We start from the raw sequence: 13,326 nt of genomic DNA, 5'->3' as shown, positions 1-13,326 counted from the left end.
AAAAATTTTTAAAAACAAAATGTTTGTGTGTGTCTGTGTAAGTAACTGTGCCCGTATTAATAAAAACGTCAAAGTAATTATAAAATCATAACATCGATGTGATAAAAAAAGAACAAAGACGGAATCAATGGCTCGCTCAAAAATAAGGTATGGTACAAGCTATATTATTTTTAATTATCCATTTTGTCATTTATAGCTTTAGAGAAATTAGTTAAAGATAAATTTTCTAGTTATAAATACTTTTACTTGGTCTAGTAGTGAACGCGTTTACGCAAATCAGCCGATTTCGAAGTCGAGAGTTCTAAGGTTTAAGTCCTAGTAAAGACTTTCATACGGTTTTGAATACTAGATCGTGGATCCCGTTGACCTTTGGTGGTTGGGTTTCAATTTACCACACATTTCAGAACTGGTTGACCTGAGACTGTACATGACTACATTTCATTTACACTCATATATATCACCATTATTCACCTTCTGAAGTAATTCCTGACGGTTCTTCAGAAGGTTAACAAGAAAAAAAAGATATAAATACTTTTAATGAGTTGAAAAAAAAATTTGGCTCTCATTCGTTGTTGATGATAAAACAAAAAACTTTTTATGGGGCTTAAGATAAAATTTAATAGTTTAAGATTAACTCAGTTAAATAGTACAGTTAACGAAAATATTTTATAATCAGAAGTAATAAATTTGCCGAATGTCAATAAACATTAGTGATGGTGATGTAATAAGTTATGCGTCACGTGTGGAAAACAATAAATAAATAAATAAAATAAACGCAGGCTAGAATTTGGTGTGGTAGGAGGATCCCCCACTACAAGCTATGCATAAGAAATATTGGTATGAATCGAATGGTAATTGAGAAAGATTTTGGTTTCCCGTCGCCTATCCATTTCATTGTTAAGAATCGGTTTCTCCTGCAAACCGATTCTCGATTCTTTCGTTCAGTATAAAGAATCGAATCGAAGGAACGACTCGTTCACGATTCTTACCATTACTAATTTAAATACATTTACTATAAATATAAACTACATAGGAATTAAATAATTAACTGTTATCCAGTGATTTTTGTTCTTTAAAAATATAATGTTATGATAACTATTGTGTTTATTTTTGAAACACCATTAGTCAACAATATTTAAAATGTTAAAACACCAAGGAGCAATTTTTTTAGTATGTAAGTAAATGGTTAAAAAGGTTTCTACAGTAGATTTTACATAAATTTTTGTTTACAGTTTTTTGTCTCCTGAAAAATCTGCACTAAATGACTTATGGTATTTCATAAATAAGCAATTCATATGTATATTTTGGTTGTGGTCATTGCAAAACATTATTAGACGCCAATCGATATCAGTGAGCGTTAATGAGGAACACCGTGCATAGGCTTGCTCAATCATAGAAGAGATTGGGCAAAACCATAAGGCACATTTGAGAATCATTCAGTTACCTGAAGCAAACATAATTTTTAAGTTCCTTTTCACATAATCTCTTCTTTTTTTGGGGGGGGGCATGTTGAAGATAGAACTTTTAAATTCAGATGCCCTTCCAGGCCCTCAACCTATAAAAGGGAATGAAGTATGGTAATTTGGAGCGTGTTAAAAATTGATATCCATCTGAAAGATGAAGTTGTTGCTACTGTACAATGTTAGTGATTCTTTCTTCGTAGGTAAAAAATACCAAAGCTCAGTATGTTTGAGGTACTGGTTGAGATGAATGAAAATAAGAGAATACTCAAACGTTCTAGTGAGTAAAGCATTTTCTGGCTCTCATGTTATCAAGAATTTGGTCATACTCACGGTTACTCTCCGACTGAGGAGTTTTTTCAAGAATATAGTTTTCTCATAGATATTTTAATTACGATTAACACTCATAGTACCATAAGTCACTTTAGTATGGATCTTGGTGATGGCTGATTGTAAAATATTTGAACCACCTAAATAGAAGCAGTATGGTGTAGTATTAATTCACTTAAGGCTGTTGTTACTTTTTTCTTTGATTTTCAGTTAAGTGAGATAGGAAAACTGACAAACAACCCATTCAATATCATTCTTTTTCACAACTACATCAACTAAGAGACATATTAGAATGGTATTACCAGTATCTGGAAATCAAGGCATTTCATCCTTTAACACCATCAGACTCATTAACATGAGGTAGTATGAGGTTAAATTACTATGTTAACTAAAGACAGGTAACCTATCCGTTTACCTGCTTCACTTCAGTAGTTCAGAGCCTCTAACATATTCTGGGTTAGAGGCTCAGTTCTAAGTAGAGAGCAAGTCAAAGGTACACTTAAATTTAATCCTAAACCTGAAACTGACTTACATATGATTGGGAAGAAAAATGAATTTTTCAACAGGGTAAAAAGTGCTTTTTTAACATTTGTCCTATCATTAAAAGTACCAATGTCATATGAAATTTTTCCATGATATTTGAGTATACATAAAATAACTTACATTCAAATAATGTAAGTTATGTAATGTAACCTAAAGTTATGTAATAATGTAAGGTTACAAACTTAACATTCTATTTCTTGTATTATAGTTATGGGTGACCATTATTTCATAAGTAAATAATGAAATGACCAACATTAAAGTAGAGTATTACAAAATTGGATACAAGTATTATATTTCTCCATTCTTTCCATACACCTAATCTCTTTTTTTCTGTGTTACTATTACCTTTTTCTGTGGTACCTTACTATGGTGGTTGTGGTTGAAGGAAACTATACGAAGGGTGTGTAATACACTGATGTAAATGTCTGCCGAGGGATCTGCATCAGTGGCATCCTGACAGAGGCCAAATTGATGACTAATATGTAATCAGGTTTATCTGGTCGTAATACTTAGCGGTGGTCTCAGAGGTTAAAAAAAAAAGTCAGAAAACCAAAAGAACGTCATTTTCGCAATACAAGCAGAAGTTTATGGACGTTGTAGAAAATTTCAGAATTTATATTCTTTTTTTACAAACTGTTTTACCAATCACGAATTAAAAATTATTAATATATTTAAATTAAAAAAGTTAAAAAAAGAGATGAACTCTGATTTGAACTGATGCGAACTTCCCTTATAAGATCCAAATATTTCATTAATTAAAATTATATTTGGCTGTAACTCTGGAACCAATAAAAGTAAGTACCACTTATGATAAGTTGTTGAAAAGCTCTCACTGAGGGCCTTATTATTGCAGTTAAGAAAAAGTCCAAAATCCAATTTTTTTTTTGGATTTTGGGCTTTTTCGGACACTTTTGGTTTAGTCGATTACAATCAAAAGGGAGGTGCAAAACTAGATGTTATATCACTCCTAAATCTAAAATTTCAACATTCTACGTTAATTGTTTTTTAGTTATGCGAGATTCGTTCGTACAGACGTCACGTCGAAACTAGTCAAAATTTTTTCAGGGATGGTCAAAATGTATATTTCCGTTGAAATCTGAAACAACGAAAATATTCGCGATCACAATACTGCTTTTACTTTGTACAAGGAAGTAATAAATGTGAACTGCAACGTTTGAATGACCAAATGTTGGAATTAAACTTAATTTATATGTATGCTTGTAACTAAGAGTACCAGTTTATTTTTATAATGTAAATTTCTTTATTTCTAGGGAGTAGTTATTTTTTTTAAATATTTATCAAAAAAATTATTTTGTTGAAAATGAAAAGTTGACCAAAAAATGTTTCAATGTATGGTTGGTACGTCTGTCATTTGTATTCTATCAGTTTGTAATATTTTCCGTTAAATTAAAATGCTGCCTGTTAACCAGTTAACGCTAAGACGTGATCTTTAAGTACTCTTAGGCTTATATATAAGTTACAACGTAATAAGTAAATGAGCAAGTATTAATATTGATTTTTCAGTAATAAAATGAAATATATCTCATTTCAGCTTTGGTAAGTAAAATTTGAATTTATCATTTATGTATTCTTATTTGAATTATGTTCGGAGTTGACTGAATTGTTACTTATGTTTACTGAATGACATTCACTGCAGTTATTGACAAAATTTTTGTATTTCGTAGAACATTTACATATTTTAAAAAATAATTTTCTCTAACATTTTAATTATAAACGTGATACTTGAATGAATTAAGCAGCGTTTGGACAGGATATTTCGTGTGTTTCTAAGTTTTATACCATTGTAAAAATGTGTAAAATGTAATAAAAGTTGAACTATTTTGTAAGAATAAAGGAAATATTGTTTTTATTGATAAATTTTAATGATTATTAGCCAATAGTGGTTATTTTAATGTTTGCCCTTAGGTATTTATTGTCGAAATGTAGGGGAATGTCCACAATCAAAAAATATTCATGTACTGTGCATTTGTTCATAGAATTATGGTTTTTTACTTATTTAGTTTTTTTTTGTAGCAACATTGAAAATATTATTTCTAATTTTATTAGAAAAAGTAATACAGTTCACATTACTAACCTCATACAAATATTTTAAGCATAGAAAAAAAGTGGCATTTGACAAGATCTTATTGTTGTCAATTCAGAGACTGCATTAGTGAGTAAGGCTTTGAAAAAGTTTTACCCCTACAGGGAATGGATCGATTAACCAATACCTCTTTTAGTGAAGCAGTCTTACACAGTAATCTTTAACAAACTGCAAGTGTGTAGTCCTGTGCAATATTATGTTATAAAATATTATTACGAAAAGCTTCTTTGTGCTTACTCAAGTTGGGACCATCAGTGTTTAAAAACAGTCTTAAATTGTATCCACTGTTGTGGATGTTAGTCACTAATAATTAATTACTTTCTGCATTCAATTTTTTTAGCAGTTTACTGTAACTGTTTTATTAAACGAAGCTTCAGCTGGTGCCATTTTATCATTACTTCTCATCCTTCATTTGTAAATATTAAAAATATCTCATAACTTGCTTGTAATGTTGTTGAACTATGTTGTAAAAAATGTTATTCACCCATATTGCCTAGGACCAAGTTTTCTAATGACTCATTCTGTATTGATTCTCCATTTGTCAGTTAAAATTGGAATAATACCAAAATCTAAATTATTATGTCTGGTACTGTATATTTCAGTGTTTTCTAAAGGTAACAATTTATCTCAGTAGGCAATTTTTACGCATTTTTTTTTGAATGACTGATCCTTTAATAACTTATGGTGATGTGTTAATTTTTCATTACTTTTTTCTTGTATCAGCTAAATTTCCATATTTAAAGATTTGTTGCCCCCACAGATTCATTTTTTGTGTTATTTTCTACAGTTTTTTTTTATGAATACTGATACAGTTCTTTGACATCTTTTTTAATACTTATTGAAGGTCAATTATTTTTCTTTTCATTTGTTTAAATTCCAAAATTTTTCTTCTTGCTATATAAAAAGTTTCTGTTTGGAATATAAATTTGATGCCACTAATCTGAAAACCTGGAATATCAGTAATTTTTTAAATTGAACAGAAGAAACCCGTAACTTTTAATAATAAATGTGAGGTAGTACTTCATAAGTTTTTATATTTTCAATTTTATAGGTATAAAGGAATATATGCTGATTGTGTCAGATTTTGATCTGGTTTTATTCAAACTCCTTTTAAAAAAAAAAATGTTTTTGTTGTTTCTGGACTCAAAGTTACTTTTTTACACTGTATTCAGTCAGTTTCATTCAGGGGTGAGGGGTAAGCCTATATTTTTTTTGTTTTTTTATCAGTTATAACTGATAAAAAATACAATATTGGAATTTTGTACAATAAATGATTATAGTTGATTGATGCCATTCAATTTTGGTTAAAATTGATCAAGGTGGTGGAGAGACCTGGTCATTTTGAGCCATATCAAAATGTTACTGAGAATAGAATAATTTTTTAAGTCGTGTTAAGACACATTTAAGTTTTACTCCTCACTAGTCTCTGCTTTTCTGAACCTTCTACTGTTATTCCTTCTAGCATTGTTTTAATTAATCCTCCTCACACGGTATTCCCTGACCAATTATTTTTTCTATTCTTAACTGTCCTAATTAAGCTTCTATTCTTGTTAACTTTCCTCATTACTTTTTAATTTTTCATTTTGTCTGTCCATTAATCTTTTAAGTCTTTACATTCTCCTCCTTGCTCACTTCAAATTCCAACTTTCTCTTTTTCTTTGTTCCAAGTTTTACATCCATATTGAAATAACTCCAAACATAAACTTCACAAGACTTCTTACTATCTATTTATTTCTCTTAAATGCATCTTATTTTTATCTTGTTTACACCTTTTCAATCTTCTATTAACATGCCAAGCAGACATAATGATTTTAGTTGAAAAAATTCATTTTCAGTTTTTGCTATTTTTTGTTAGTTTATATTTATATGAATTAACTCATGCCCCAAAAAAGAATTCTAAATATAAAGAACTCGTATTTTTTTATGTGTCACAGCTGCTACTTAGAACATAATGCTGATGTTACTCATTTTCCTTTATTTGAGATTTGTTCAAATATATTTAGGTAATGGTGACTGCAAGGTTTTCAAAAAATTAAAGGATCTGGCTGCTTATTGTGCTACAGAAATTGAAAAGCTAGAATGTATTGGACATGTGCGGAAGAGAATGGGAGCACACCTGAGGAAGTTACAAAAAAATTTGAAGAGTAAAAAATTATCAGATGGAAAATTAATTTTTGGATGTGGTAGATTATCTGATAAGATTATTAATAACATCCAAAATTATTATGGTACTGCAATAAAAAAATGTGAAAAAGTGTTGAAGAAATGAAATGTGGCAGTTTTTTTCCACATGACTTCAATGTCTGAAAAACCTAACCATCAATCTATGCCATAATGATAGAAAAACTTGGTGTATGTATAATAACTGTTATGTTTTCACCCCCTCTTGACATTGGGTGCTGAAACCTAGCCATGGCTAGGGTGCCCACAGCAAACTATGTTCACCAGACATCCCATCACTCATCACTAGCTGCTCCCTCGAGCACAGTACATAGCATCTTATACCAGTCTGCACTCATACTTGACCCAAGGCGGTCATCTCCAGATGGACTCTCAATTCTTGTTCGGATGAACATTATTTTAAGTTTTATTTAGCTTATGTTTGCTATCTTTAAAGTTACGTTATAAGTTACAAAATTCTTTTAATCCGCCAAGGCGTTATTTTAATTGTACGTTAATTTAATTGTACACCATGGCGTACAATTAAACAATCCTTCAGTAATTAACAAGGTGTCTTCATTCATCACCTATGAACACATACAGTCCACCTATGCTCTAAAATCTACTGCAACATTGTTGACCAACGGCATCCCGTCGATGTCGCAACAATAACGCAAAAATACTGGGTGCAAATTGTCATAAAAAACCTGTAGCACCTGCCATTACTGAAGTTATTGAGCCTTTAAAGATTTGGCAGATCCTTTGTTGTTGTAAGTGTTTGCACAGTATGATACAAAACTCTAATGAATCTTTTAACAATATTATTTGTAGTAGGGTCCCAAAAAATGTTTTTATTAGTTTAGAAACTCTTAGGTTAGGTGTGTATGACAGTGTTACATTTAATGAGGGTACTGTTGGAAAAGTTAAAATTTTTTAATTTCTTAGCTTTGAATTGGGGGTGAATACTTTGATTAGTTTAGTCGACATTGATGAAATTAGAGTAAAAAAAGCTGAATAAAGCTACATTCATGTATAAAAAAAGCTAATAGGTAATTAAGAAAAGAAAAGATGCTGAAAATGAGGAGGGAACTCCAGATGACCATCATATGGTACTGGGATGCACTAAAACAAGATAGGCCACTTTTTAATGTATGCTTTCTGTAAATTAGATTTTTTTTAACTTTGTTCCCTTTTCATAAGAACCATTAAACTTGGAGGGATGAAATTTCTGAGGATGTGTGTGGTGTATTAGTATGGCTATGGACAGTTTTTTGGACATGTAATCCTTTTCAGTCTTAAGATAATAAAGTCTTCAATTAAAAAAAAATTGATTTAAAAATGTTATTACATAAAAAAAATATAAAATTTAAATTTTAGTTTAGTAGTTTGAAAAACTGAAAGCAGGTGTAATAAAATTGTATTTAAATGGGTGAAAAATTTCAAAGCTGTAGTCTTTCTGCAAGGTGAGAAAAAGGAAATTGACAAATTTAACATTATTAAGATACAAGGTACCTGCTCCCTTAAGTACCTAAATTCTTTTACTAGTTTTATTCTTTTTTTATTTTGTATATATTCATTGACTTATCCTCTCTTGTTTTTCCTTATTACGTTTGCTTTCGTAACATTGATTTTCATTTTATATTCTATCAGTTTTCTAATTTTAAATATCCTAAAACAAAACATATCATTTCATCTGTAAATACAATTTATTCATTTTTCTTCCTAAACCAATTCCTTCCATCTTCTTTGAGAGCATTTTACATACATATTAAACAAAGTTGGTGATAGGCAGTATGTACCCTTGCCTTTTTCTTTTTCAAGATCAGTCTACTCAATTTGAACATCCATATTTTCATAGCCATTTTCTGATTCAGGTACGATTCTTTAATTAAGCTTCTCAGTATTTACATTAATTTATCTCATTTTCCACAATTGAGTATTTTTTAGAAATCTGTAATTCGTACACTTATTCTTTACAGCTCTATGTATCAGTCAGTCAGTTATTAATTCAATTATATCCTGCCCCCATTCTGAATTCATATTTTTTTCGAACCAGTTGCTTCATTTTTCTCAGCTTCTGTAAAAATTTACGAAGAATCTTTGGTGAAAGCAAAATTAAACTATTCTCTAATCTTGATGGATTGTTGTACCATGCTTTTTGGAAATTGGAATTGTATTTGTTTTAAGAAATCCTTCTGGCCGCATCCCCTTATTTTAGATTATACAGCATTATAAAGTTTCACCATCTCTTGTAATCTTTGGACCTCCTAATCCCTTGTAACATGCAAACTTATAACTTAAGAGACAATATTGAGAACAAAATTGAAGTTAAAATTTTTTTTGTAATAATTTCAATTTTGACTGAAGCATACAATCAATTGAATATATCGGCCATTTTTGATGACAAACCATTTTTGATGACAAAAAGTAGACCAGTTCATGAGGTGTTTGATTCATTTCTCTCTGAATTATGCTCAGTTGTATGATTAACAAAATGAAAATGAAGAAAAAAATAGCCTGTCCTGTGGGTGGGAAAATAAAAATTTAGGAGGTACCATATGGATTAAATATATGTTTTTCTAAATTTTATCTACTTAAACATTTATGATTTAGGTTTTTAAAAAATTACATTTTTTTCCTTGCTTGAATTTGTAGATGTAGTCACCACAGGAGTATTCTTAGTACCTGGATAAGCATGCTACTGGGTATTGATTCAAAATAATTTTTTTAGAACAGTTATGTTACGTAATAAGTAATAATTGATTTCTTCTTAACCCAGATAAGTCTGAATTACTTTTTTTTTGAAAATGTTGTTATTTCTTGGATAATTGTTTCCAATAGTGTTAATATTTCATGCAAATTATAATTTTTCTTTTGTTCAAGTGATGCAGCCTAATATACCATCAGGTATATTGAATATCTGAATATACACTATTTACATTCTTTTGATATTTACAATGCAATACAATGGACTTACATTAAACAAGTTTAAACTTTTTACAGCGTGGAATATGAAGTTTTGGCACAAACAAACAATAAAATACAGTACAATGAGCATAAAATAAAAATCTACATAAAATACTTAAATCTTTTTTCGTTTTGAACACTATGCAACGAGTTTACATTTTGTTACATTCTCCAATATGAAAATAGTTTTGTAATTTGAAAATATGTAAATAAGTTTTGGCTTTATTTTGCATGGTAACCCATGAAACACAACAAATGGAGTGCTACAGTACACTTTATACACTGTACACCTTTTCTTGCACAGCCGACATTGTAATTGTTTCTTTTTCCCTGTGTGGACTTCTGAAGGTAAATCTTTCACATAATGCTCCATTTCATCGAACCTAGACTCCACCTTTGACGTTCAAGATGATCGTCCGCTTTGAGATACAATTTGTCAATTTGATTAGAGTATTGCAGTTGCGACTTTTAGACAGAATGCTAGGTTGTCTAATCTTCCATCATCTTGCCTATATAACTGGCAGGAATTGTGTTCTCCAATATCAATCAGGAGTGCAATTATTGGAAAATACCACTTCTTTCCCTTGATTGTAACTCAATAGAGAGAAATGTTTTGATCAGCTCTGTCGATGCCACCCATGTGCAAATTATAATTATAGATTGATTACTCTTTTTTTTTTTGTCTTCAGTCATTTGACTGGTTTGATGCAGCTCTCCAAGATATTCCCTATCTAGTGGGATCCTACTACAGATTCCCTCTACATCCTACTTCCCCAACAATTTGTTTTTCATATTCCAAACGTGGCCTGCCTACACAATTTTTCCCTTCTACCTGTCCTTCCAATATTAAAGCGACTATTCCAGGATGCCTTAGTATGTGGCCTATAAGTCTGTCTTTTCTTTTAACTATATTTTTCCAAATGCTTCTTTCTTCATCTATTTGCCGCAATACCTCCTCATTGTCACTTTATCCACCCATCTGATTTTTAACATTCTCCTATAGCACCACATTTCAAAAGCTTCTAATCTTTTCTTCTTAGATACTCCGATCGTCCAAGTTTCACTTCCATATAAAGCAACACTCCAAACATACACTTTCAAAAATCTTTTCCTGACATTTAAATTAATTTTTGATGTAAACAAATTATATTTCTTACTGAAGGCTCGTTTAGCTTGTGCTATTCTGCATTTTATTTCGCTCCTGCTTCGTCCATCTTTAGTAATTGATTACACATGGCTGTAAAACTGAAATTTACTTTTTCTCTTGCTGAGGGTAATGTGCAACCTGACGAATGGGATGTACGCTGTCAAAATTACTTGCCACACAAATTGTGGTGTTATTCCATACAGTGGCAAGTACATTGGCTGAGCTGTTAGACCTGTAATGATAATTTGCTCTTGGCTCTTTTTTTAGTTCAACCACAAGTAAATCACAATAACTAATTCGGGTCTTCCTTTTGTTCCTGTAGCTTGAACATTCCTTTTATTCAAGTCACTTAAATGAGGAAATGAAGTGAAAAAGTTGTCAAAGTATATTCTGTATGGCAACTCCTTCAATTTATGTCATATGTCATAAGTCAGAATTTTTCTGACAATGTACCAGAACCCTGATATGGTTCTAGCCAGGACAAATACCCATTACTTGGACTACCACACCAGAATTTGAATCCATATCTAATAGGCTTATTTCGGATAAACTTTTATGCTGTGACATCCAAAATATAGAACCATGCTCTCTTCTACGGAATGTTCTTACTTGAAAGGAGTAAAATCCCTGCACATCTCATTTATTACTTCCAAAAGAGGCCTGACTTTGGCAAATTTGTCATTTTTGTCAAGTTCGTCATTATTGCAGACATCACGACAGAAGATTTGCCATGATGTACTTGAATCTGTCTCGTGCAAAGTTACTGGTTTCCTAAAATAAAATAATAATACCAATAATAATAATTATAGTAATAGAATGGCCTATAAAGTGCAATCAGATGTTCTGAGTAAACAATAAAATGACGTAAAAGAAACCCAATCCAGCGCTATGAAAAGAAATTCTGATTATAATCATGACGGGAATCAAACTAAATCTTTGTAATTCGATGTTGATTTTGGTTTGCTGCTATAATGTCTTGTTTTATTTTAGAAAAAACCTTTACTAAACAATGAACAGTGGCGTACTCAAATTTTATTTTCTACATGACCTGCTGCAGCCCTTCTGGAAGGAAGTCTCTAAACAAACACTCACTGAATGCACTATATAACTTTTTTTACAGTAAAACTATGCAGTAGTATAAAGGATACATTTTAGATTATATATTTGTTAGATTCAGGATTAAAGATAAATAATACGACACTTACCCATCTACTAAAAGGTCGGGAAGGCTTGCCTTCTTTTTCGTAACTGGGATTTTACACAGCTGTAGAATCAATGTTCACACACATATGGTCACTAAAAATATGTAAGAAGAAACAGCTTTTTTTATATTTTAAAATTATACACTCACCACCTGTTGGATAATGAATCAGTTACAAGAAAATGCTGTTTATACAAATGCATGTTACACATCCTTCTGGAAGGTCTGCTGCCTAATCTGGGTTAATTTGAAATTTTGTTGATATGCATCAGATAGTAATGATATATTTTGTATTATTAAAATTAGCTTATTAGATGCTCTAATATAAGCAGTCAAGAAATCATATCCTAGGATGGGGGAGAGCTAGAGATCAATAATGTGCAGAGTGGTAGATAAACATTTATGAAAGCTGGCTTGGTTGTTAAATTAAGGTAACACAGAATTGGTTCTCTACAATCATTATTAAAAAAAAAAATTGAGACTTTTTCAGTGCACAAAGAGTGTAAGATAAACCATAACCAGTCAGAAATCCAGTTAAGTGAGATAAAGCAGTCAAGCATTAGAATTTTTTAAAAAGGATCGTATTATATTTTTAGTTACATTAAAAATATTAATTAATTTTTTTCTTCTACTTTTAATGGCAGATTGCCATGATTTTTATTTTACTCTTGTTTATTGTTTCAGATACAGTCCAAAAATAATATGGCAAAAAGATTTGGAACATCTTTTATGGTAAGAATGATGTAAAAATTTTATATTTTATTAATTGTATTTCTCACCGATGATTAATGGTCCACTTCTTCCTACAGCATAAACTAAGTCAGAGTTGCTTTTTTTAAATATTTGCCTAATTTTTCTCTATTATATTATTCATAAGTTTTTGATTATGTTGAGGGTGATTGAGATAAAAGACTGCAAAGTGAGATATAGAATTGTATTATCTTACCGATTTGTTATTTAGAGAGTGAGAAGTAATTTTAATAGAGGAAACAGTCTGAGTTTTTACCATTTTCATAGTGTTTTATTATATACTGAGGCAGGTAATATCTTAACCTTAATTTTTCATGAAATTACTTTAGCGGGATCCCGCATCCTCAATCATTACTGGAATAAATCCAGTATTGCATAACAAATCTAAAAATAGAAATATTAAAATAATGAAAATTACATTAACAAGTGCTGCTATCTGTTGTAATTTTTATAAGATTCTCTCCCTCAGATACTCTGATGATTTATCAAATCAAAATTTTGTTTGTATTTTTTATATATGTAATATTTTTCTAATATATTTTATTTTATGTTATTTTTATTTCTAATATTTCTAAATTTGTGCTAATATCAAAAATAAACTATTTATTGTTTATTAGGTTGTCTACCTTATTAAATAAACCTAATGTATCATTTTTGTAATTTC

The 13,326-nt window shown here is 30.4% G+C and overlaps 1 protein-coding gene across 1 annotated transcript in view; it reads left to right on the top strand.

The window, feature by feature from the left end:
- The first annotated feature begins 3,740 nt into the window (after nucleotides 1-3,740).
- Nucleotides 3,741-13,326, top strand: part of asp (microtubule assembly factor abnormal spindle) — a 101,812-nt gene continuing 92,226 nt past the window's right edge. The window contains exons 1-2 of the mRNA XM_075382224.1: nucleotides 3,741-3,890; nucleotides 12,597-12,644. Of these exons, the coding sequence (XP_075238339.1) occupies nucleotides 12,615-12,644 (30 nt within the window). The 5' untranslated portion in view covers nucleotides 3,741-3,890; nucleotides 12,597-12,614. The remainder of the gene's footprint in view (nucleotides 3,891-12,596; nucleotides 12,645-13,326) is intronic.

The sequence above is a fragment of the Lycorma delicatula genome, chromosome 1 (assembly GCF_047948215.1).
Source record: "Lycorma delicatula isolate Av1 chromosome 1, ASM4794821v1, whole genome shotgun sequence".
Lineage (NCBI taxonomy): Eukaryota > Metazoa > Arthropoda > Insecta > Hemiptera > Fulgoridae > Lycorma > Lycorma delicatula.
The sequence above is the reverse complement of the archived record's forward strand: the minus strand, read 5'-3'. Positions and strand labels throughout refer to the sequence as shown.